This window comes from Megachile rotundata, chromosome 1 (assembly GCF_050947335.1).
Source record: "Megachile rotundata isolate GNS110a chromosome 1, iyMegRotu1, whole genome shotgun sequence".
In the NCBI taxonomy this organism is placed as follows: domain Eukaryota; kingdom Metazoa; phylum Arthropoda; class Insecta; order Hymenoptera; family Megachilidae; genus Megachile; species Megachile rotundata.
Genome location: NC_134983.1, coordinates 18,298,569 through 18,322,634, shown reverse-complemented (window position 1 = coordinate 18,322,634; position 24,066 = coordinate 18,298,569). Strand labels below are relative to the sequence as shown.

Below are 24,066 nucleotides of genomic sequence, written 5' to 3'. Positions count from 1 at the left end.
ATAATCCGACCTAACCTTGGACCCTGACCTAACCGAATGTAACCGAACCGTAAGCCTGACCTAACCTGTTGATTGTCTGTTATGTTTAAGAATGTAATGGAAAGGATTATAAATAAGTACATGATTTCTTTTGTTTATTTATTGTAACTTCATAAATACATACAATTGGCAAATATATTTTGTACAATTTTTAATTTATGTAACTCTTTATTGGCTTAATTCTTTGTCGAAGATCGAGGCAGATTGTGTGTATATTCAATTTTGGAACTGAAAAATAAAATTGTTGCACGATTTAATAATATTTTTACGTGAAAGTTTGAACATTAGTAAACAGAAAATGTTACTTATAAAAATAAATTGAATATATATATATATATATATACAACTATATATATATATACAGTCATATATATAACTAACCTAACCCAGCCTAATGTAATCTAACCCAACCTATACATTCACAGTTTACAGTGCAATTATAAGAATTTTTGAAAAATTATGTAGTATCATTAAGGTGTCCTCATCAGTCACCACTGCGTGTACCGGCTAGGTACGGCATTGGCAGCAAGCTGTGACGTCGCTGACGCATGCGATAAAGCTCTCGCGTGCGATAAAATCTCACGACTGCCCAACACTGCTAAGTTAGTGACATCTATTAGTGAAAGTCGTAACTTTGTTCGATAATCGAAATTGTTATTCGATCTGCAATATATCGATAATATGTTGAATCTCGAAAAATTCTGTTTTCCTGTTTTCCCGCGAAAAATTATAATGAACGCACGTTGATCGTTCATATGTACATCAACTTAACTCTGTACTCGTGAAAGATATTTCTAAGAATTTTATTGTGTTAAAAAAGACAGTGTAATTGAAATTAAAATGGATGCAATCGATAGAGATCAAAGATTTGAAGAAATTCAAAGAGAATATATGGATTTTTTAGATGACATGGTAAGTTGGATAAATATACAATCAAGCATTGAATTACTTTTGTGTAATTACCCTTTAGGAGGATCAAGGAATTTATACTACTTATGTAAAGAATATGATTGAAGACAATAGGCGTAGATTGTTTGTAAATATTAACGATTTGAGAAGAAAAAATCCTATTCGTGCAGCAAGGTACGCATAAGTATTGTTTATATACTTTCTTCATATAAGTTCCATGAAAGTGTTTTAATCTCATTAATATTTACTTTACGATATATACCTTTTCTTACAGCTTGTTGGATAATGCTTTTGAAGAACATCATGCTTTTGAATTAGCATTAAAACAATTTGTTGCAAGTATTGACACTGAGTATGCTAAAGAAAATATAGATTTATTTATAGGATTTGAAGGGAGTTTCGGAAATAGACACGTTACACCAAGAACCCTTACATCACGGTTCTTAAGTAACTTAGTGTGTTTGGAGGGTATTGTTACAAGATGTAAGTTAAATTTGTCTTGTATGCATTTTGTATCTCAACTTTGTTGTAATCTTACAAAATAAATATTATAAATTTTTGCAGGTTCTTTAGTACGACCAAAAGTTGTAAAAAGTGTTCATTATTGCAGTGCCACTAAAACTATAATGGAAAGAGCTTATACTGATTTTACCTCGTTTGAGGCATTTCCACAATCTGCTGTATATCCAACTACAGTAAATATTTTTTATATAATATTATATTTGAGGATGACTTAAACATTTCTTATTTCACTTTTGATATTTAAACTGTAGGATGAAGATGGCAATTTATTAGAAACAGAGTTTGGTCTTTCTACATACAAAGATCATCAGACATTAACTATACAAGAAATGCCTGAAAAAGCACCAACTGGTCAACTACCAAGGAGCATTGATATTATATGTGATAATGATTTAGTAGATATTTGTAAACCAGGGGACAGAGTTCAGATTGTTGGAAGTTACAGATGTCTTCCTGGCAAACAAGGTGGATATACAACAGGAGCTTTTAGGTATGATAAATATAAGTATTCACATGGTCCACTTAAAACTATATGTAAACAGATACACACTATTCATTGAAGTAGAATATATAAGTTACTTTAATATGAAAATTTTTCTTCCACAGAACAATTTTAATTGCTAATAATATTATGCAGTTAAGTAAAGAAGCCAATTTAACTATTTCGCATAACGATGTTGCCATGTGTAAGAAACTTGCTAAAAATAATCCATGTAAAAATATTTTTGAATTACTCAGTAAATCACTGGCACCTTCTATACATGGTCATGATTATGTGAAGAAAGCAATTTTATGCTTATTACTTGGTGGTGTAGAGAAACTATTACCGAATGGTACAAGATTGAGAGGGTAAAGATTTATATACACAATTTATGTATGAAATGAAAATTGTCCAACAAAATCTAATTCTTAACTTTTATAGGGATATTAACGTTTTACTCATAGGTGATCCATCTGTTGCAAAGTCACAACTTTTGCGTTATGTTTTGTGTACTGCACCGAGAGCGATACCAACTACTGGTAGAGGATCTTCAGGAGTTGGGTTAACAGCTGCTGTTAGTATGGATAATGAAACTGGGGAACGCAGACTTGAAGCTGGCGCTATGGTGTTAGCAGACAGAGGAATCATTTGCATAGATGAATTTGATAAAATGTCAGACATTGACAGAACAGCAATACACGAAGTTATGGAACAGGGAAAAGTAACTATTGCTAAAGCTGGAATACATGCTAGCTTAAATGCTAGGTGTTCTGTTTTGGCAGCTGCAAATCCAGTTTATGGAAGGGTAAGAGTTACTTACTGAGAACGGTTCTTTAATCGAAGTAATAATATTTACTTTTTTCTTATACAATACGTTCGTGTTTTGCAGTATGATCAATATAAAACGCCAATGGAAAATATTGGCTTACAAGATTCACTACTGTCACGTTTTGATCTGTTATTTGTTATGTTGGATTTGGTTGATTCTGAACAAGATCAAATAATTAGTGACCATGTTGTGAGAATGCATAGATACAGGAATCCTATGGAACAAGATGGAGAAGCATTACCACTAGGTAGCAAGATAGATATACTAACTACGAAAAATCCGGATGAAATAATTTCTGAAGGCACAGAAACTCAAATTTATCAGAAATATGATCCTTTATTGCATGGTTTGTCCCGTTCAAAAAGGTATAATTTCAAGTATTATAAATATAAAATATTTTTTAATATAACATATTAAATAATATTTCAGTGATCAACTTCTAACTATAAATTTTATGAGGAAATACATTCACATAGCTCGTTGTATGAAACCAAAACTCACAGAAGAAGCTAGTGAAGTTATTGCTAGTGAATACTCAAAATTGCGGTCAGAAGAATCACTAGATTCAGATGTAGCAAGGGTATACATTGTTCAAAATTTATTTAGAAAAATATCATGCTTCTTTCTCTATACATTTTTCATTTTTCCGCTATTAGACACAACCTGTAACAGCTCGTACTTTGGAAACATTGATTCGGTTGTCTACTGCACATGCAAAAGCTCGTCTATCAAAAAATGTTACTGCTGAAGATGCGCATGCAGCAATAGAACTTGTAGAATTTGCTTACTTTAAACGAGTACTAGAAAAGGAAAGGAAGAAGCGCAGACGGCATGATAGTGAAGAAAGTACACCCGCAGAAAATGAAACCGAGAAAAAACAAAAGCGTACGAAGAAAACGGATGGACCTTCGGATGATCCATATGACTTTGATAGTGATGATGACTCTCAGATGCAAGAAGTTACAAGAAAAATGACTAGATCGCAATCAAAAGTAGCTAGTTCCCAAAAGTCAACAACAGATTCTGAACAAACTGTAGTACCAGAAACACCCACAACTATTACCGACGAAAGGTGAGTGCTTGAATCGCTTCTACATGATCTCTTGTTAAATTTCATTACTAATGAAAATACATATATCATTTGATTTTAGGCTGAAAGTCTTTAGAACACTTTTACATAAATTGTTCCAACAACAAAGGGCACAATCACTTCCGCTATCAAGAGTACGTGAATACGTTAATACTCAACAATCTCAAGAATTTACATCAGGGGAAATTACCGCTGCAATTAACAAAATGTCTGATGCTAATCAAATTATGGCTGCAGACGATAACATTTTTCTTATGTAAATTCTTCTATTATGTATGTAAGCCGTTTTATATTTTTTTACTATGCTTAGCTGTAAATTTGTCATGGACTTTTATATTATTTTAAATATTTTAAAGAATTTTTATATACCAAAAACTGTATTTCAATAATTTATACTTTACACGTTTTCCATTCCATGGTATTAATTCATTACATTTCATGTTATTTAAAAATTCATAGAAATGTTCAATTTATTTTTTATCCTTTTTATCAAAGTAAATAAGTCTTTTATGGTTGGAAATTAATTGTGTCTATCAACATTTATTATCTTTCCATATTACAGTATAGCACATTGGCACATAAACTAGCAACAGTGATCAACATTTATTACAATACTGTAAACAATATTTATGTTTCTAAGGCTTTTTGTTTTATATTTAAATATATATATAAAATTAACTCATATCACATAGATATAAATAGTTGTGCTGTTTTGTTTAAATATATATCTCTAATATTTAGGCATTTTTTATATACAGTTTCTTCTATTCACATTTTCACTTAGTTAAAAAAATTCTTAACTTTTATAACATTATGCACTTTTCTTTTGTGTACAAGTTGGCTCAAGTTTAATGATAAATTTGAACATATACTATTTTCATAACTGTTCAATCAAGTTATAAAAACTGGTTGCCTGTCATTCAACTTTATACACCTGAATTGTTGAAAATGAATCTATGCACAATATGTTTGATGGTATTCAACTTAAACATATGTGTTGACATTTTATTATGATATACTCTGTTTTATCCAAGTAACTTGTATTCTTAAAGTATTATTTATGGAGTATATCAAATTATTCAGGTTTTATTATATCTATATGTATAACAAAAATGCTACATTTACAATCATATGCAAAAGCTTTACAGCTTCCAGTATTAAATTTACTACTTTCTTATCATTATAATACAGGCCTTTAGGACGTAATGTTTCTATTGGAAATTAATAGATTTATGATAATTTTTCTTCACATAAATATATCAAATTTTCAACAACTAAATTAACTTCTTACAAAAAAATTATCATTCACATTCATTGTACTCACAGTTGTACCTGACAACATTAATTTGGTTTAACATTTCTTGTTGTATAAAACCTATCATATCTAAATCTATGATTCTGTACAAATTTCATACTTCAACACCGATAACTACCACAGAATATATATAACATAATTAACAAATTATTTTCAATATAATAAGAAACACGCTGTGTTGTCTACAAAACATTAATTTGCGTGGAACCTGAGCATTTGTAATAGCAAGCTGCAATACATGAGGGGAGAAAATCAACAATCGTCGTAAATCTTGATATCAAATAATATGTTAAAATAGCTCAAAAACTAAAACTGTATATTACAATTCCCTCGTGCATTAATAGAATAACATTTGTTACCGTTCCAATATAATATATTGTTACTAAATTTTCTAAATACTCTAATTTAAAATAGTAGTTAAAAAATAAATGCAAATCATGTTTCTATGTAATCAATTTTATATAAGTTTGACACATGAAATTATGTTGTGAAATTATATGATTAGACTAGGAAGGTAAGCTAACAGAAAAATAGCTATGCTCTAAAACGTTTGAAAGTTTTACAGGTACTGTAATATTTAATACAGCTCTTTCTTCTTGGAATATGAGTTTAGCAAAACTTGACAGATCAATTGATACTTGCAAAAAAGTAAAAACGAAAGGCAACAAAGTATGATCTGTGTTTGGATTATTTTAGTACTTCGTTTAAAATATCAAAACATGTGCTTCATCTTTATATTTTGCTGCAATATGTTTGTAATTAAAAATACCCGTTGTAAGACACGAATTCATTTAAACCTCGTCTTCGCTGGACTCACTACTGTATGCCAACTGTTCTTTCCACCATTCTCGAACTTCTAGCATAACGCTGGAAGATTTTGGTGCAGTTGTCTTTGTATTAACAACTTCTCGCTGTTGTCTGCTTGACTCTGTGCTTTCTGCGAGATGCGGTAAATTATTTTTGGCAGCCGCTTCAAATGGAAAGCTCACATTGGAGGAAAACACCACATAAAAGGTATGGATACTTAATCCAAGAATATACTTACGTGGTGGTCTGTTGTTCCGCTTCTTAGGTGCTGCATTCTTATCTTTTTCAGATCTAATGGAGGCAGGATCCGATAGTGTTGGAGTCAAATACTTTCTTCCTGATCCGCTGCCTATACTATCTGACCTTGGAAGAACACCAGGTTTTTTTGCTTTGTGCCTAGCTCCATCAGTATCCTGTTTAGCAACAAATATGTAGGAAGACTAAATTAAAAAATACATTTTTTAAATTAACAAACTATGGTAAGTATATTGACCAATGAAACAATTTACCTTTGTTTCAGTTTCTTCTTCTTTTGCTACTTCCTTTCCTTTTTCTTCTGTATGTTCTTGTTGTGGTGTTGGTTGATCAGTGTTAGCTCGCAGACGTGCTACAAGGCTATTTTGTTGCTTCTATGATGAATAAAATAGGTGTTTTATTAAAAAGATGTTTAGATGATGGGTGTTTAGATAAGTACCATTGTCACAAAAACTTACTCCGCTTGCTCTAATTTTCTTCAAACAGCCCTCCAACCAATTTCTAATAGTTTGCTTTGCAACTTCTTCCTCAATAATGTATTCAAATTCTTCTCTTGCTAACAATTCTTCAAGTTGTAAGGCTTTTCTTATATCAACTGAACGATATGATAACATACTACAGAGAAAATATCATGTAAACCAAATATTTTAAGGACTATTATACTATACACAGAATAAAGCCTTACTTGATAACATCATGGAAAGTAACATCTTCGCCATTGTTCAACTTCTCTAGTTCATAACACATATGCTTAAAAAGAAGCCTATCCTTCTGTGGGTCTGTCTCCAGTCTACCTTTTAATAACCGTAAAATAAACTTTACCTGAAACAAACTAATGCATCATTATTTCCAGTCAATTTACAATAATGTATTAAAGTTGTAACAATTTTCTCCGATGTACCCGTTTCACTGGTATAAAACCCTTCTGATGATTATCAACAACGTTCCAGGTATTTTGGAAGTTCCTGATGTCAGCGTAGGACAACAGTGCATCTTCTTCGTTGGAGTAAAATAGAGAGAAGTTTTCCATGATAATAGCTATTGTGGAAGATCAGCTATTACAGTGTCAATTTGAAGGAATGTGCTGGTAACATGTCTGCTGGACAGGGTCATTCAATACTTACCCACAAGAAGATTTAAAACGATATAGGTAATAATGACGTAGAAAGTACAAAAATAAATTAAGGAAGCATGGAAATTGCCGCAATCTGTCTCCCAATAATTAGCAGCCGGAGTGCAATACGGCGGTTGTATCATGCAATCGTGCATTATTTTATTCCAATCTTCTCCCGTGACAATACGGAAGAGCATGGCAACGCCAGTTACAGGTGATTCGAAATTGGCACGCCTAAATGATAATCGTCTATCTTAGAATCATATATACAGCAAAAACGGCCTTAAATTTGTACACTTTAACGTTAATCCCTTTCTCTTTTTTGTCATAGGTACACGTAACATTACCTTCCTATACCTTCACCGTATTTGACCGTTCCAAAGATGATAGTGCCTGCTAGCGCATAAAAGAAAACAAGAAGAAACATGCCGAATATAATGAAGAAACTTTTACAAACGGATACTCCAACCGTCAACATTAACATTTTGAGAGTCGTATGTTTGCCAGTTATCGTGAAGAATCTAAGTATCACAACCATAAAGCCAATTACGTATGACAAATCGTTCTGTAAGAAAGCACTCCTGTCATTACGCTGCTTAATCACATTTAATAATTTAATTGAAACAGTCATTGGACGATGACTAACTTTATCGACGTACCTTCATTGTACAATGAATGACGATCCAAATAACACCCACGACTGTCACCAGCAAATCATATCTGTTTCTTCTGGACTGCCAATAGCCACGTGGTGTAAAAGCAATGTTTTTCATAATTACTTCTACGAGGAAGATCAGTGTCAGAATCGTGGACACCGTAGCGAGTGCTTCCGTGTGTTCTTCCTCGATTCTCCACTTTGGGGAAAAAAGTAAAAAAAAGTCATTAACGCAAAAAAAAAAGGAACAGTAAGTGTACGGTTTACTTTTACCACGGTCTAATGGTAGCCGGCAAGGAACAAATGATTCAGAGTAACAGTCATTGAATCCTGTTCTTCAGCGAAGAGTATATACATGTTTGTACGAAGAAGTTGTGTAATTGGTTGTGTCGTGTATTGTTATTGTGGCATTAAACAAAAAGGAATGAGAAATTATTCAACTCACAGAAACACACAGAAGAGCACTGTTCATTAGTACCATGACTGCGATGAATCTTTTGAAAGAGATGTTTTGAGTGATGTCATAGATAAAGGCTCTAAATTTCTTTCCGTCTGGTCTGGGTGGTAAGTGCAATGGTTGAGCAATTTTCAATCGTTTTTTTAAATCACACCTAGTCACATCACAACATACATTTGTTTATCTTTCCAACGTGTTAAGATATTATGAAATATCAAATTGACCAAAAAGTTATGCCGTTTTTATCAGTAAACGATTAAAATAAGATTTTAAATTCCGTATGTTAGATTTGTAATCGTATATCTTAAAAAGTGGCAAAACGTTTTGATCGACCCAATAATTAATTAACGCATTACCATCGTCTTTGATCGACTGTGAGTAACGCAGTTCCTTTGTTTTCAGAATAATTAGCAATAACAACACCAACAAACAACGTCAAACCGATCATACAGCCCAGGAAAATATAAATATGGATATAAATCGCATGGACCTAAAAATTGATCAAGCTGTATCATCATACGAATGATTTAAGGTATTATAATTGACTTACGGGACCAAGTGCTTTGATAAGAACGTCTCTAACGTCGAGCCAACCTTTAAAGGAGAGTACTTCAAAAAGTGCCATCAATGCATCACCGATATTGTCGAAATTAAACCGCCTAGGATTAGCCCTAAAATATTTCACTGTCTGCTTAAAAATGTTCTTTTCACCTAACGAGTGACATTTTCATTTACAATGTAGCCTCGCTACATTTCACGCAAAGAAATTTTCAAGTTTCTAAATATTGAAAAGTTTCCATTATTCGCATTTAGTTAAGAGACTGAATTTGACCAGGGCCATATAGCGAAACTCCATTGTATGTTCATGTTAATGAGCCTACCAAACACGTGGCACTAGTATAGATGGATAACTCTCATTTTGGCCTGGTCGTAGTTTCATTTTCGTCACAAAAACTCTTCTCATAAATACTCCAACACAATCTTCCCGTTTCAGGATGGTGGGATCATTGCAACGAGCTAATCTACCTCCATAAAGTTGTACACCATAACTCGCAAATATAAACATCAACAGAAACAACAGAGTAGACACCTAAAAAGCTTCTTATTCATTTTTTGTCTGAACTTTGCGTCAAGCCTCACGCATCAAGTGTTATCAATAATAAATACTCAAAGAATATACAGGGTATCTCAAGAACAGGATATGTCAAGATAGAAATCAAAAACTGAGAAATAATTATATGCTACTTTGGGACACCCTGTACATTTAATCAGGATTAGTTACCAATAAGATCTCTTTGAAGCCTCTACACAGCTCGTAAACAACCTTCCTCATGTGTGGTACAAGAGTAAAGATTCTTAACGGCCTAACGCAGCGTAAGATCATGAGAAGTTGCGCGCCAGAATTCGGTGGCACGCTCTTCGGCATCCAACAAAGAAACACAAGACTGACCTGAATGTTTACTTGAATTAGTGATTAAGTTTAAGTAGTCAAAAAACTACTAGTAGATTCTTTGATTGCCAACGTACGACGTAGATAAAAACGTCCAAAACGGAGGCGACGTCTTTGATATACGCTTTCGGCGTGAAAAACAATCCGTCCGCCAGAATTTTTAGAGCCAATTCGATACTCATAAAGATCACGAAACCGTATTCGGTAATCTGCAACGCCGGTACCTCCATTACGCGGTATCGTGGGGTTTCGAACATCATGGAGATGCAAGACATCGTCGTAGCGAAGATCATTACCCAATCGAGATACGTGACCAAACCCAGAAAATTGCTATAAAAGCGCGTAATTACTGGCTGTTATTAACATTGTCTTGGAAGTTCAAGCTTTATAGCAGACGTTGCAAGATTCTCTAACATCCAAATTTGAGAATTTTCTGATCATTTCAAATTTTTATATTTCCAAAAGTTAAATTCACAATTCCCTGATATCACAAATCAACAAATTCTCAAATTTCAAAAATGTACTCAATAGTGGACTATTGAGACCACATAATATAAAGCAACTACGTTAAACGTAGAAGCACTTACTGCAAACTTTTATATTGAACTTTCCTCTCTTTTCCAGTTAACGGATCTTTTACGTTCGTATCGTATCTTGCATAAACGAGCGACTGGCAAATTTTACGGAATTTACTCTCGCGCGGTACCGCGAACAATGGTGTATCAAAAAATGGGTGATTTTCACGCAAGTCCTCCTCGCGTTGGTTTCTACATAAGTGCAATGTGGTAAGCATTAAATTGTATACAGATGCAAGTGTTGAAACTAATGTGATAGATCATTGTTTCTTACCTTCTCATCTCAGCTTGTTGCCGTTTAGCTTGCAATAATTTAATGTCCAAATCATGCGGTCTACTTCGAGAAGAACTAACTCTATTTATACCTCCAATATCACCATTTTCCATTAAGTGTTCATACGTTTGTTTTAACTTGATTGATCCGCTACGAACGCTTCTTCTAATTGATCTGTTAACAATGAATAATGAAAATATTTAAGACATTAAATAATTTGATAAGATGGCAATGGCAACTTTGAGAAATCTTACTTTTTCTGATCTATGCGTAACTGCTTGGCACTGCTGACAGTACCCTGTGGCTTCAAGAGACCTTTTCCCGGTACTGGTATCATAGCAGAATCACCTAACAATAACCTCTGGTTGTTGGAATCACTATAAAAAGATATAAATCATATGCCAATTCTAACAAGTGATAATAAATATTTTAATTTCTACTTTCTACTTACTTTATAATGTAAATAACAGCTGCTTTCTTGAGACTTGTAACAACATTTCTTACTTTTGGTGGATTATTTAAAATTTTTACTGGACGTTGTTTCCTGTAAATCATTTTTGAATCAAAAGTTTCATTAATTTTTTTCACTCCCTCGTTTTCTTCATTTTCCATCTCAAACACAAATTGTCTCATGAAACTTTCGCGTACCTAATTCAACGTACAGAAAAATGTGATTCCATTATTCATGATAAAATTCATATACACAAATAATAAAATGCAATATTTACTTTTGGGAGATTGAAGTCTGATGGTACTTTGTGCAGACATGTCATTTGAGGACTGTCAGGAAATTTTTCAAAGATTCTTAATCTGAATGGTAGAGTTTCTTTTATTTCTGCACTCTGTTCACGAAATTTCAATTGCTTCAATTTCTTGATATCTTCATCCAATTCGAGATTGTCCAAAATAACAGCAACGAACAAACTGAGCACAATCTTAAATAATAAACAGTTACCAATCACACACTATCATTAAAGAGAATATGTATATAAAAATATGTGTTTTACCAGTGTGACAAAAAGATGATATAAAATAAAGTACATAGCAACAAGAGGTGCCATTGTCTCATGTGTACGTAGCATTGTTTCATCCATAACATCAACCCAAGCTTCTTGTGTTAGAATTTGAAACATAGACATGAATGCCTAAAACATTTAGTATCGCTTGTTTATGCAAAAAAAATGTTAAGCAATTTAATTACGTAGTATTCTATATGTTACCTCTGGAAATGTTTCAAACTTCGTAAAATCGCACAGAAAACAAAAAAGCTGCATAGAAATACTAGATGATATAACCAGTAGGCACATTGTAAAAATGATGAGGCTGCCCAACTTCTTTCCTGGGCCAAATATTTTATATACAAAATCTTCTAACATTGGAGATGCTTTTATGAGTCTGACAACTCTAAGGACCTAATACAAAAGTAATATATCAATTAAAAATTGTATGTTTCTTCCTTATCATTTTTAGTAATGATTAAATTTGTTCTTTTCTAGGTCTGAATGAAAGTTGATATAGAAACCTGGAAATATGTGAAGCCAGAAAGGTAGAAGAGTGGAATGATGTGAATGGTAGTACCAATTGCTAATAGCAGCTCGAATTTGTGAATCGAATGCTTGTAATAACTGCGAAATCCCAGGCACCAGATTTTAAACAGTGTTTCCAGATCCAAGAATATGGTAAACGCAATCTCAGCATAATAATAGTTGTCATAGTAAGTGTGACGGGGCTTTTCGTCGTGCTTGAATCTCATGGTTGCAGTGGTGATACCATTTGCTAAGATTGCACACATCACCACCATACGGAAGTGAGGAGATCTAAGGATGGCATGGCATATGGGTGAAGCTAATCCTCCATGTTTATTTTCATCCAAAGTTACCAATTTCCAACCATTATCGTCACCAGTTAATATCTAACAATATTAATTAACTGATTAGTATAAACAAACCTTGGATTTGATCTATAATCTACAATTACTGACTTGTGATGCTGTATTATTACTGATATGTCCTCTGACTCCCCACATCTGTTGAAATTGTACCCGTATTTCATTGAATGTTTCTGTGATAACAGCAATGAAAACATTTTTTACAAGCCATGCAAGAAAAAATATCATTGTGCTGAAGTAGAGAACAGCACGCCAAGCAGGTAAACTATCTATGGCACGGTACATAATAAAAACCCATCCTTCTTGAGATGCAGCTTGATAAACAGTAAAAATGCTGGTAACTGAAAAGTACAATTACTGTTAGTAACATTTGCTTTCCAATATGTATTTGGAATCAAAACATGTGTTATTACCAAATTCATCAAAACCGTTGAATCCTATAATATATTTGGACAACTGGAGTTTCATACAAGTCATCCCCTCTGGACACTGATATCCTGATTCAGGATCAGTAGAACAAAACGTGTCAGGAATGGCTAAACTATTAATTGTTATATGTTTTGGATCTGTTGTATTCAAAACGCAGTGATTTTTTAATTCACCGAAAAACTGAACACCTAACAGACCATACAAGGACATGAAGAAGAGGAAGAAAAGAGTAACATTGTATATCTGTTGGCCAGAACGTCTGAAAAGAACAGTAAGTTATGAAATTAGGAAAAAATCTATATTTTAAAAAGTGCATGCAAGTCTCACTTGAAAATTTGATTGATTCTAGCTTTCGGCATAGAGAACTTAAGGAAGACTCTTAGGAAGCGTATCATGATCAACGGACGTGGTGCTCGTAGTATTGATACGTAACTGAATTTCAAAACAAAGCCTAACATTTCAAACATTTGTAAAATTACAGACAACCAAAGGAAGACAACCATACTCCCATCAAATTGGCACCAGTGATCCTTTAAGTAAGATTTATCCCTCTGCAATGGAACATTAATCAGTCAACATTAAGCTTCATGTAAGAATTATGGTACACATTACTTACCTTCAGTATACCTCGTATATGCATTTTGGCAATCATTTCAGCAGTAAATAAGAATGTAATAATTAAATCGCAAACAAAGGTTACATACTGAAGAGGTGGAACTTTTTCAAAAGTCTTTGGAGTATTTAAGCAAACAGAAGCTAAAGACATTAAAGCACAGGACCTCATCAACCTTCTAACCCATAGCTGCAATGATCAGATAATTATGGTATGAAGTAAGATAAAATGATAAAATATAAATTACCTTATTCACCCATTCTATGTCAGCGCTCTCATTGAGGGACTCCTCTGGCCCATAATCGGCCAAGACGGGTTCCCCTTTGAGGCTCTGCTTGCGCCCCAACATCATAATAGGAATTATGTTCGCAATGGTGAGGCCTGTAATTGTAAATATTTGCAAATAATATTATTGAATGTAGTACTGTAAAACATAAAATTATTCTGACAGTAACCAGTATTAAAACAAATAATTATATAGCTTCATATTGATATTAAGTGTGTACAATAATGTACACAAATTTTATTTAAACAAAAAACTAAAAACATTATGAGTTCATGAATATAATTATATAATGGAAAAATTAAATAGATATATATAAAGTTTACATAATGCAGTGTTCAATTTTTACAATTACATTCTTATGATACAACTGAAGATGTGTAAAATGTGTGACCTGAAACATCGAACTGTTCTAATTATTTTGTCTATAAATGTAATCTGATTGACCTACCTTTTTTTAACAATTTGGACGACGACGAATACTGCCTTTACGGCAATTCATATAGACTACATTTCAGTATAAAGCAACAATAAAGCTTAACGCGTAATAAACATTTTATTAGTAACAACAAGCTAGCGGCATGGTGAACATTTTTTTGGTTGAGTTTCGAGCTTTCAAGCGATAGTGAAAGCTTAACGAGCATGAGCAGTAGAGACATCGTCGCGAGCAAATCAATATTTTAAATCTTGAATGAAACGCGCGCTGCTCGACATAATCCAACTTGCTGTAAGTAATTTATTTAAAATAACAAATTGTAATGCAAACATTGCACTGTCTTATTGTCAATATTTACTGCTAATAATTTTTCTTATTTGAAGCAAATTATTCTAATTCGTTCAAGGTTTGATGTAAATAATTACATACATATACGTTATCTTATCATTTTTATTTTGAAATGACTTTATATAATATATATATATATAAGTTTATAGCATGATATATTGTAATTATAGTATATAAAAAATATATATATTTTTTAAATCATAGCATTAATTCAGTATTAAAAAATATTTGTTTTTCTGTTCAAAAAATGAGGCAATAAAATGTGCGTAATATACTTTCAAAAATACTTATCGTTTGTAAAACGGAATTAGTTCTTTCACTTGTTAATTATAATACTATTGTTAATATTGTTAATTGTTTTATATAGCTTTATTTGTGGCAGCCATCATTTTTGAAAATTCCGAGTTTGAGTTGGATAAAAGTACTGATGGTGCATCAAATTCAATTATTTGACCATTCCTCATTACAATAATACGATCACACGATACAACAGTCTTTAGACGGTGAGCAATTGTTAACGTAGTACAATTTGAGAATTCGTTTTGTATTGTACTTTGTACAGCAGTTTCAGTCTCAGGATCAACAGCAGCTGTTGCTTCGTCTAATACCAACACCTAAAATTTTTTTATTTAATTATATAAAATTTTTAAATTAGTTCGCAAGTTTAATGTACTTTGCATTCTCGTACTTTGGCATTACGTAAAAGTGCTCTTGATAAACAAAATAGTTGTCTTTCCCCGACGCTTAAATTGTTTCCACCAACTTCAACAAATGCATCTAATTGACCTGATATTGTTTTCACTTTTTCTTTTAACTTAGTTTTTTCCAAAGCACTCCAAATCTCAGAATCACTGTATTGTTTAAAAGGATCTAAATTTGATCTGCAATTTGTATAAGTATAAACATTATCAAGTTTCTGACCCAGACTCTTATTTTACAATCTTTCTGTTTATTTCTACCGTATAGTTCCATTAAACAAAACTGGATCCTGAGGAATTATAGACAATTTGCTTCTTAGTAGTTCTAAATTCACTTTTGATATATCTATGTCATCAATTTTAATTTTTCCGGCGGATATTTCAACCAGTCGAAATAAAGCGACAATCAGAGAACTTTTTCCAGCGCCTGTTCTTCCCACGATACCTACAATTTATTAGATTATATAAAAAACATTTTTATAATTTTAAAAATATTTTTATGTTACTGATACCTATATGTTCTCCAGGTTTAACCACAAATGAAATATTATCTAATATTGGTGGTAATTCTTTCCTGTACTTTAACTGCACTTTGCGAAATTCCAATTTGCCATAAGCAGGCCAGTCGTTCGCAGGATTCACAGCATCTTTTTTGGGAATATCTTCATTTTGCAAAGTCTGTACATACGGTTATTCGTGGGATTATATTGTAACACAATTATTAATCATAATTGTTACATAAATATTTATTTACCCTGAAGTAATAGCTTATTCGTTCAATGCTTATAAATCGTGTTTCTGTTTCTGCCATTAATCTTACAGTGTACTGAAAAACGCCTGTCATTTGCGTAGCATATGCCATTGCTAAACCAGCTAGAGCTGGAGATAGTTGATTTCTGAATGCTATTACAAGAAATGAAACAATAGAAGATGAAGCTACTGCTAGACCATCAAGTCTCACTGCAGACCATCTCATTGCTGACTGACACAGATAAACACACAGACTGTTTAAATCAAATAATTCCTCAAACCTAAAATATTGCAATACAACAGTGTCCTTATTTTTTATCCTTCTTAAATAATAATGCACATTATTTCAAAAAGCATACTTGGTTACAAATGTTTTTTCCTTTTGAAATGCATGAATTGTACTTAATCCATGAATTGTGGTTGTGACAAAACTCAGAACAGGAGATCGTGAAGTACTTTCCATTCGCTTGAAATCTCTCATTGCTACCCTACAATAATTTATTATATTAATTTATTAGATGATACAACATACCGCACTTATAAAAATCTTACCGAAAAACTTTGCTGACATAAAAGAATGTGACACCCACAATGATTAATAGCAAACAAAACCAAGGTAGTATGGAACATATGAAAATAATCGCAAAGCTGCAGGTAAAAATATTCTGTACCATATTTTCTACAGAAATTGGTATATAATTGTCAACTACAATAAAAGACAAATATAAGTACATAAACATTAATGCCTATAAAATCATTCCAAGTACTTTACCTTCATCGATATCTCGACTAAAAATGTTTTGTATTCTTCCAATGGGAGTCGTTTCAAAAAATGTTAACGTGGTTCTGATTATTTTGTTAAAAACTTTATTATGCAGTGCTGTTGAAGCCTTTATTGTAGTGTATGTAATAGCTAATCCACGTAATAGACTCGTAAACAAAATAACTCCAATGCAAGAAGCATAAACGTTTTGATAATATGTGAAATCAGGATTGTCATTCAAATTATCAGATACTGTAGTTTCATTCGTTTCAAGATTTGTGACGTTCTTAAAAAGAAGAACACATAAAAGAAAAATATAATATACATACATACATTTTGCATATATTCATGAAAATATAAAACATATTTACTCCACCGCCAGCCTTAATCCATACAGCTAACCACCAAGTACTAAATGCAGAACTTCCAACATTTAGAAAAAGTGTAAAAAATACTAAAATAGCCACAAAATAACCACCCGCAGCTTTCACATATGTATGATACGTATGTGCTTTTACCGTACCCGTTTCCGTTTTCTCTTGTGTTGTAAGAGATACTCCTACATGATATTTTGAAATTTAATATTTTTGAGGAAATAATATATAGTTTTATGATACGTACCTTTTCCATGTGTTTCTTTTGACACATCACCGTTATTCGCAGAGTTGAATTCTATTTGTTTTGTCAAATTAAAATGTCCACTATCTGTTCGAGATATCATAGAATTTTCGCTACATAAATTTACAATGAGGAAGATTACTTACATCGTGAAAATTATAATTTTAAGAAGTAGTTTACAGAATATAGCATACTCTTTCATATTATTTTCCGTTTTTAATACTGCACTGTTTACCATTGTAGCATATTCCCCATTTAAATGCATCAGTTCATCATGTGTACCTTGTTCCACAATTCTTCCTTTGTTCATTAAGTAAATTTGATCACAGTGTTTTAAAAACTGTTGTTAATAAGATATTGTATTAATTATCAGTGACTGAATTTTACACATGTTAATAAAATATTAAATTATGTAATACATACTTGAACTTGGTGTGTTACAAAAAGAACGCATTTGTTCTTAAGTGCTCCAAGAATTAAATTCTTAAAAATATAAGAACCTACATGTGCATCCACTGCACTCAATGGATCGTCCAGAAAATAAATATCTCTTTAATTAAAAAGAGGCATTTTTGAAACTGTAATAATCAATTTCCAGAAGATGTTAAAAAAGTTCTCACCTATTGGCATAAAGTGCTCTGGCAAGAGCAACTCTTTGCTTCTGGCCTCCTGAAAGATTTATACCTCTTTCTCCAATTTCAGTCTCATCCCCCCCTGGTAATAAGTTCAAGTCTTCCTTTAAATTACAAACTGTTAATGCTTGGTAATATCGTTTGGCATCGAACGAATTTCCGAACAATATATTTTCTCTAAGAGTTGCATTAACAATCCATGCTTGTTGACTAACATAAGCACAGGAACCTTCTCTCAGTATATGACCACTTATCATTTTTAATTGCCCTAAAGCTGCGAGCAATAGACTAGACTTTCCACTTCCTACAAGACCACAAATTCCTATTAATGCACCTTTTGCTGCCCCAAATTTAATATCAGTCAGCACTTCCACGTGTTCCATTTCTTTAGAAGATTCATTGAGATTTTCTAATTCGCATTTATCTTTTGAACTGCGAGCAATTTTTCTAGAATAAATGTAAAAGTGTATTAATTAACAGGATAAAAAATAACATGGAAATGTCTGTAAGCGAAAAAAACTTACTTTTTATCTTTATTACTTTTTGACTTGTTAGTGTTTAAAGTGGAGTTTTTATAAACAAATGTACCATTAGCAACAGCTACAGCTTGTGATTTCACAATTGGTTTCGATATTTGGCATGTGTGCTCTTCTAAAAGCAATACATTCTGCACAAATATTACTAATTATTAGAGGTGTACATAGATGTTTATAATCAAAATAGTTTATTATTCAAATCAAAGCATCTTTCAAACATATTTTCTCAAATAACTACTTCCTTCAGCAAAAGCTATTTAACATTTAATGCAGTGCCCTGTAACTTGAACAGTTTAAAGCAGTTGATTAGTATCAACATGTTAAATTTTGTTTAGTATAAAAATTTATAGTCATGACTTTATTATAAATGATATTATTTCAGACGTAACTAATAAAAATTAATTGTGATAGAAAGCCATTAACAATAAAACATAATATTCATCAAGCTAATATATGAAGCATAACATGTAGCTATGTGCAGATACTAAACATAAGTTACAATGTGACAAACATGCATATGCAATAGTACTAAATTTAAAGCAATACACATTGTTGCAATATTCCCATATTTCTTAAACAAATACCGAGTATAAAATAAGAAACGTCAAATAATGTATAATGTGTCATGCACCGTGTTAATATAAGATTAACTTTTTAATTTTATATATATTTCATAAATGTTATTTGAAGTGACAAGTGATTTCATACTCTATTATTAGGATTAGTAATAATGATTAACAAAATAGGCAAAAATATACACCTGAATTCTGTTGAGTGCTATTTTTGATTCAGTGATATTAATTAAGGCCACTTGTAAAAACATGAAAGAGGAACGGAACTGAGAATTGAGTAATGATACGAGGGGAAACACCTGGAAAAGTAATACAATTTAAAATGATAGCTCAGATATTAATTTCATAATGAATTGTTCCCAAATATTTTCATGTATATTGTTATAGCCTTATTTTACTTTTAAATTGCTAAATTATACTGTATATGTTGATTATCACAAGGAGGAGTAAGAGAAAAAGCAATTCTTCTAAACTTATTTACACAACATGCAGCACTTTCCCCTTTACACCTGCGACTGTTATTAAAAGCTCCTTAACCGTACGTTATCAATGAAACAACACCCGTGCAAATTATATCTATTTCCCTTTTAACTTCACAATAATTAAAAAAAAAATTAGTCTCATTTAAAATATACGAGAACTTGTTTGTAAAAATTTCCAAGACCTTGAATCTTCTAAGAGCAATACGAGCGTCGATAAAATATCGTGTGGTATCCTTAAGGGACGCAAGTGCCAATCTCAGCATATTTCCAAAAAATGTTATAATTGGGAAAGCCTGCAATATATTTATGTTTTGTGGAAGAAATGTTTCTGTTCATTGAAATGCTGATAAATTTAAAATTACTTATTCCAATATTCCTCCGACACCGCTTAAATTAACAATTTAAAATAATTTCTTGTGAAATATTAAAATTATTCAGTGATTATTCATACATTAATTTATACCTGTGCTGCAGTCAAATTACTGCCTGAAGATAAATGAGCTAAAAATGTAATAATTGCTGATACAACAGGTACAGCAGGTGTTAAAGAAATAGCGAGACTTTGAAAATATACAGTTTTATGTAACCAGTATTCTTCTTTTTTTCGTATATCTGAAAGATAATGATCGCAATATAGTAAAATAAATAAATTAATAATAATATTCGTTACAGTTCATTTAAAAAATACCAATCATACCAAAAAGTTTGTCACTGAAATATTTCTCCCAGGAACACATTTTAATTAGTTTTATACATTCTAAGATTTCACTCATTAATTTCACTCGTGTATCAGTAATTACGACAGTCTTGGAACGAAAATACCCTACTACACGAGATATTAGATACTGTGGAAGTAAACATTGATTTGTAAAATCATTAATGAATATGAAATAGATAAGGCGTTTGAAAAGAAGAAATACTTACCTGACAAGGGTAGAATAAAAGAAAGGCCATTGTTCCAAAAAGAGCCCATGGACTTAACACCCATAATATATAAATTACACCACAAGTAACAATTATGGGACCACTTATTATCATAGGTCCATAAATGATTACATCAAAAAGTCTTTGACTATCATTGGTAAATAAATTAATCAACTACAATTTTAAATAATAATAAATGCTAACTGAAAAGTAATTATTTAATAACATTTGTGCTTAAAACAATACCTCTCCTGTACTTTTATTCCCAAGACTATTCAATCTAATGATCTTTTTGTACAACAGAGTGGTACAAGCAGATTTTAATCTCAATGCTGTTCTAATATTTGTATTCCATGTCCAAGTAAAAAATACTATTCGTAAAAGATCACAGCAAGTTAATAAGGATGCCCACTTTATACCTGTCCATATATCTTCCTCGGGTGATTGAACATGTTCTAATATTCTTTTCATCAGTATCATCTAAACAATACAATTGATAAATTGAATTTTAACACTGAATTTGTAAGTGACATAAAGTATTCATTGTTTTATGAATAAATGAAAACTCTACAGGACTTATAAATCCAAGAATTGTAGAACAAGTTAACAACAGCCATGCTATACATATTCTTGTTCGCACAAATTTCCAAGCAACAGTTGGAAATGATGCAGAATGTGGACCATGTTTACTTAATTCCTCTTGCCAAAGTACTTCCAATCTAAACATGAACTTATTATCTTAAAAAATTTATTATTATTAATTATTTTATAATAAACTGTATAATTACCTTTGTGCATTATATTTGCATGTTTCATAAGATGAAATATATGGTATATCTGTTATGTCGATGTGCTTTTTGTATGCTTTCCATATGTAAGGTGTCATCCATGTATAAAAAATGTATGAAAATAAACCAGCACTATCTGCAGGCATACTTTCTTTGTCCCTGAAGTATACAATAAAGTTATACTTAAAAACACAATTCTTCTAAGGAATTGTACTATTACATATACACACTGTTGCCCATGACGTATTGGTATAAGATTCTTCAAAGCTGGATTATATCTATTCATATCAGATCTACGAATATATTCTACAGCTATTTTTGGTGAACGTGAATGTACACCAGGAAGTAAAAAATGTTGTCCATCCATATCATTGTATCTGAAAAAATATTAACTCATTATTTAACATTAAAATTTATAAGAACTATTACTTTAGAACATTCATTGGTAACATACTGATTCTCATTATCTTTGTTTTGGTCACTGACAAAATTGTTGTCTCCTGTTTTTACTTCCATTACTGCCTTGTAACACTGCGTATTAGTTAAATATACAAATTAGAGGTATATAATACATTTGTAAAAGTAAACTGTAATAAACATAAAAGTTAAATAATAACATAAAACAATTTGTAAAGTGATATTTAATAGCTCTCAATTTGTTAAACAACATAACACTATAACACATGTCAGCATAGGTATCAGTACAATGCACATCCTCAATTATATGCTTTGACAAACTTATCAGCAACAATTACAGTTTCAATAGTACATAACTATAATTTATGAATATATGGAAATTAAATTACCAGTGTTGGTATGAGAAATTAGTACCTCAATTATTGTTTACATTTATTTTAAAAAAAAAACAATCAAATTTAGTTAATTTATAGAGCTCCGTGTGTATCGTATAACTTACTTGAACACACTACAATATACATGGCACATATTACTTGCGTTGTAACGCTGATAGACAATCTAATCTTTTCTAATCAACAATAGGTAGATCAAAATATGTAAGACTGAACAAATAACTGCTTTTAAATTTCCGCGTAAAATTCTGCCCTCTAATGATAAATTGTAAACTCGCAGATGAACTCACGTGAACCATACAAGATAACGTGTGAGTGAGTGCGACGTATGTAAATAAATACAAATACATGAATTTCAAACGCAAGGACAGAATATTTAAGTGTATGTAGGATTATTAAACGAGGAGGAGTAAAAGTTAATATGAGAGGGAGACTATAGTAGACCATAGTATGCCCAAATATAATTGGTTGCTTATCGTTTTATAAAGTACTGATTGATTCAAATTTTAATATATAAGATTTAAAAATATTGATTTTACAAATTTTCAAAGTTTTAAATTTAGACATTTTCGAATTTTTATATTTAGAAATGTGAAATGTTCAAAATTAGGAATTCGTACTCGTAAGCTGCGCGCGAAATACTCTATAGAGGGAAATATAAAAATATCACAGTTGCATTCTCTTAACAATATATAATTATAATATAATTTATAATACAGGTTACATTTATTGTGCTAACATGTGCGTGTAAACAAGGATATAAATATTCCTTTCTCCAGTCAACTCACGCACTTTATTCTTCTATCTCCATGAATGCACGTGACGTAATGATCATAAATTAACCTGATATGTTGACAAGTTTTAAATGTTTGACTTAAGCGAACCAATGATGCTTTCATTTAGTGTTTCTAACTACGAAAAACAATAAAAATACAGAAGCATAAGAAGTACTTTGCAAAGAAAAATATTAAAGACGCATACGTCATATCAGTGTAATGACAGCTTTATGAAAAATGGGTATTATTCTTTCATGATTCAATACAGATTCTCGTAATATATTTAAACATACTTAATATTGGAATTAAGATTAAAATAGTTGAATTTCAAAAGTTTATTTTATTACGAACACATATTTAAATAATATATTTACTTACGTTTCATTTAAGAAAAATATTAAATTCTTCCGAGCTGTCGTACAGAATCTGCTATTACAGGTTCAGTTCAATTAATTTAGATAACATTAATAATCTTCAGTCATATCAAAGATTACTTATTTGCTCATATATATACCTTATACACTTTTGAATAGCGTGAATTGCGCGACGAGATATTTACGCACGTATAAATTACAATTACTTGATATAGTGTGGCATACTGATTGTGTACGACGACCCTCCTTATTTCATGATCATATTCATCAGAGTTTAATATAATCTGTACACTGCGATCTGTACGCTCGTTTACAACAATTAAATTGTAATGTCAGTACAGTGGAATCTCCTTATATGGCCATGAGACCTGATTTTCAATCTTACCATCAGTGCCATAGTTTGGGAATTGCAAATTATTTTTTTAATTCAAAAATTCAAAATTTTTTAATTCCTCAATTTGAAACTACGTTTAGCAATGGATTCGCAATCATATTCATAATCGAGTATACAGTGTTTAATCAGTTATGATTAATTATAATAATTAATTATGATAAAGAAGATATAATGAAGGATC

General features: G+C 31.5%; 3 protein-coding genes and 1 long non-coding RNA gene across 16 annotated transcripts; 2 read left to right on the top strand and 2 right to left on the bottom strand.

The window, feature by feature from the left end:
* Positions 1–88: 88 nt before the first annotated feature.
* Positions 89–14,077, bottom strand: LOC100883628 (sodium leak channel non-selective protein na). Of its 5 annotated transcripts, none has more exons than XM_076535277.1 (28): positions 13,950–14,077; positions 13,706–13,891; positions 13,417–13,640; positions 13,074–13,348; positions 12,754–13,001; positions 12,295–12,684; positions 11,993–12,184; positions 11,780–11,917; positions 11,501–11,707; positions 11,224–11,420; positions 11,027–11,149; positions 10,773–10,946; positions 10,511–10,690; positions 10,001–10,253; positions 9,756–9,923; positions 9,355–9,563; positions 9,024–9,144; positions 8,830–8,963; positions 8,462–8,627; positions 8,021–8,215; positions 7,709–7,926; positions 7,372–7,595; positions 7,149–7,285; positions 6,933–7,069; positions 6,706–6,862; positions 6,502–6,621; positions 6,231–6,432; positions 89–267 (listed from the first exon to the last, which is right to left on the bottom strand). In XM_076535277.1, exons 1-28 carry the CDS (start codon positions 14,052–14,054, stop codon positions 191–193), a joined length of 5,157 nt encoding a protein of 1,718 aa, XP_076391392.1. In that variant the 5' UTR covers positions 14,055–14,077; the 3' UTR covers positions 89–190. The 5 variants fall into 5 exon arrangements, with proteins under 5 accessions (XP_076391392.1, XP_076391382.1, XP_076391390.1 ...); XM_076535267.1 differs by lacking the exon at positions 89–267 and adding an exon at positions 4,391–6,155; XM_076535275.1 differs by lacking the exon at positions 89–267 and adding an exon at positions 4,391–6,122.
* Mcm3 (minichromosome maintenance 3) lies at positions 774–4,332 on the top strand. Its single transcript, XM_003704873.3, has 11 exons — positions 774–951; positions 1,010–1,122; positions 1,223–1,431; positions 1,513–1,643; positions 1,722–1,960; positions 2,077–2,319; positions 2,393–2,756; positions 2,841–3,145; positions 3,210–3,360; positions 3,437–3,852; positions 3,932–4,332. The coding sequence occupies exons 1-11, from the start codon at positions 880–882 to the stop codon at positions 4,128–4,130; spliced, it is 2,442 nt and encodes an 813-aa protein (XP_003704921.1). The 5' UTR covers positions 774–879; the 3' UTR covers positions 4,131–4,332.
* LOC105662949 (uncharacterized) lies at positions 8,441–14,967 on the top strand. Its single transcript, XR_013039312.1, has 6 exons — positions 8,441–8,580; positions 8,876–9,005; positions 9,468–10,708; positions 12,269–13,360; positions 13,439–13,678; positions 13,747–14,967. It is a non-coding gene; the product is annotated as an uncharacterized LOC105662949 (long non-coding RNA).
* LOC105662948 (ATP-binding cassette sub-family C member 5) lies at positions 14,854–23,953 on the bottom strand. Of its 9 annotated transcripts, none has more exons than XM_076535294.1 (25): positions 23,496–23,953; positions 21,987–22,063; positions 21,763–21,909; positions 21,533–21,691; positions 21,316–21,463; positions 20,991–21,224; positions 20,745–20,918; positions 20,518–20,665; positions 20,284–20,432; positions 20,003–20,113; positions 19,527–19,637; positions 18,755–18,897; positions 18,219–18,677; positions 18,022–18,148; positions 17,793–17,938; positions 17,602–17,711; positions 17,352–17,539; positions 16,990–17,266; positions 16,770–16,923; positions 16,577–16,705; positions 16,222–16,498; positions 15,980–16,145; positions 15,729–15,912; positions 15,458–15,650; positions 14,854–15,383 (listed from the first exon to the last, which is right to left on the bottom strand). In XM_076535294.1, exons 2-25 carry the CDS (start codon positions 22,046–22,048, stop codon positions 15,129–15,131), a joined length of 4,251 nt encoding a protein of 1,416 aa, XP_076391409.1. In that variant the 5' UTR covers positions 22,049–22,063; positions 23,496–23,953; the 3' UTR covers positions 14,854–15,128. The 9 variants fall into 9 exon arrangements, with proteins under 9 accessions (XP_076391409.1, XP_012144497.1, XP_012144499.1 ...); XM_012289107.2 differs by lacking the exon at positions 23,496–23,953 and adding an exon at positions 22,632–22,872; XM_012289109.2 differs by lacking the exon at positions 23,496–23,953 and adding an exon at positions 22,449–22,871.
* Positions 23,954–24,066: the final 113 nt, after the last annotated feature.

Coding starts and splice junctions, on each gene's coding strand:
- Mcm3 (XM_003704873.3), top strand. CDS start 880: ATGGATGCAATCGATAGAGATCAAAGATTTGAAGAAATTCAAAGAGAA. Junction 952..1,009: donor TGGATTTTTTAGATGACATG/GTAAGTTGGATA, acceptor ATTACCCTTTAG/GAGGATCAAGGAATTTATAC. Junction 1,123..1,222: donor AATCCTATTCGTGCAGCAAG/GTACGCATAAGT, acceptor CTTTTCTTACAG/CTTGTTGGATAATGCTTTTG.
- LOC100883628 (XM_076535267.1), bottom strand. CDS start 14,054: ATGATGTTGGGGCGCAAGCAGAGCCTCAAAGGGGAACCCGTCTTGGCC. Junction 13,002..13,073: donor CAACGGTTTTGATGAATTTG/GTAATAACACAT, acceptor TGTACTTTTCAG/TTACCAGCATTTTTACTGTT. Junction 7,286..7,371: donor CGTTTTAAATCTTCTTGTGG/GTAAGTATTGAA, acceptor CTTCCACAATAG/CTATTATCATGGAAAACTTC.
- LOC105662948 (XM_012289107.2), bottom strand. CDS start 22,691: ATGTATTTGTATTTATTTACATACGTCGCACTCACTCACACGTTATCT. Junction 17,939..18,021: donor TTGTAACACACCAAGTTCAA/GTATGTATTACA, acceptor TATTAACAACAG/TTTTTAAAACACTGTGATCA. Junction 15,651..15,728: donor TTGTTTAATGGAACTATACG/GTAGAAATAAAC, acceptor TACAAATTGCAG/ATCAAATTTAGATCCTTTTA.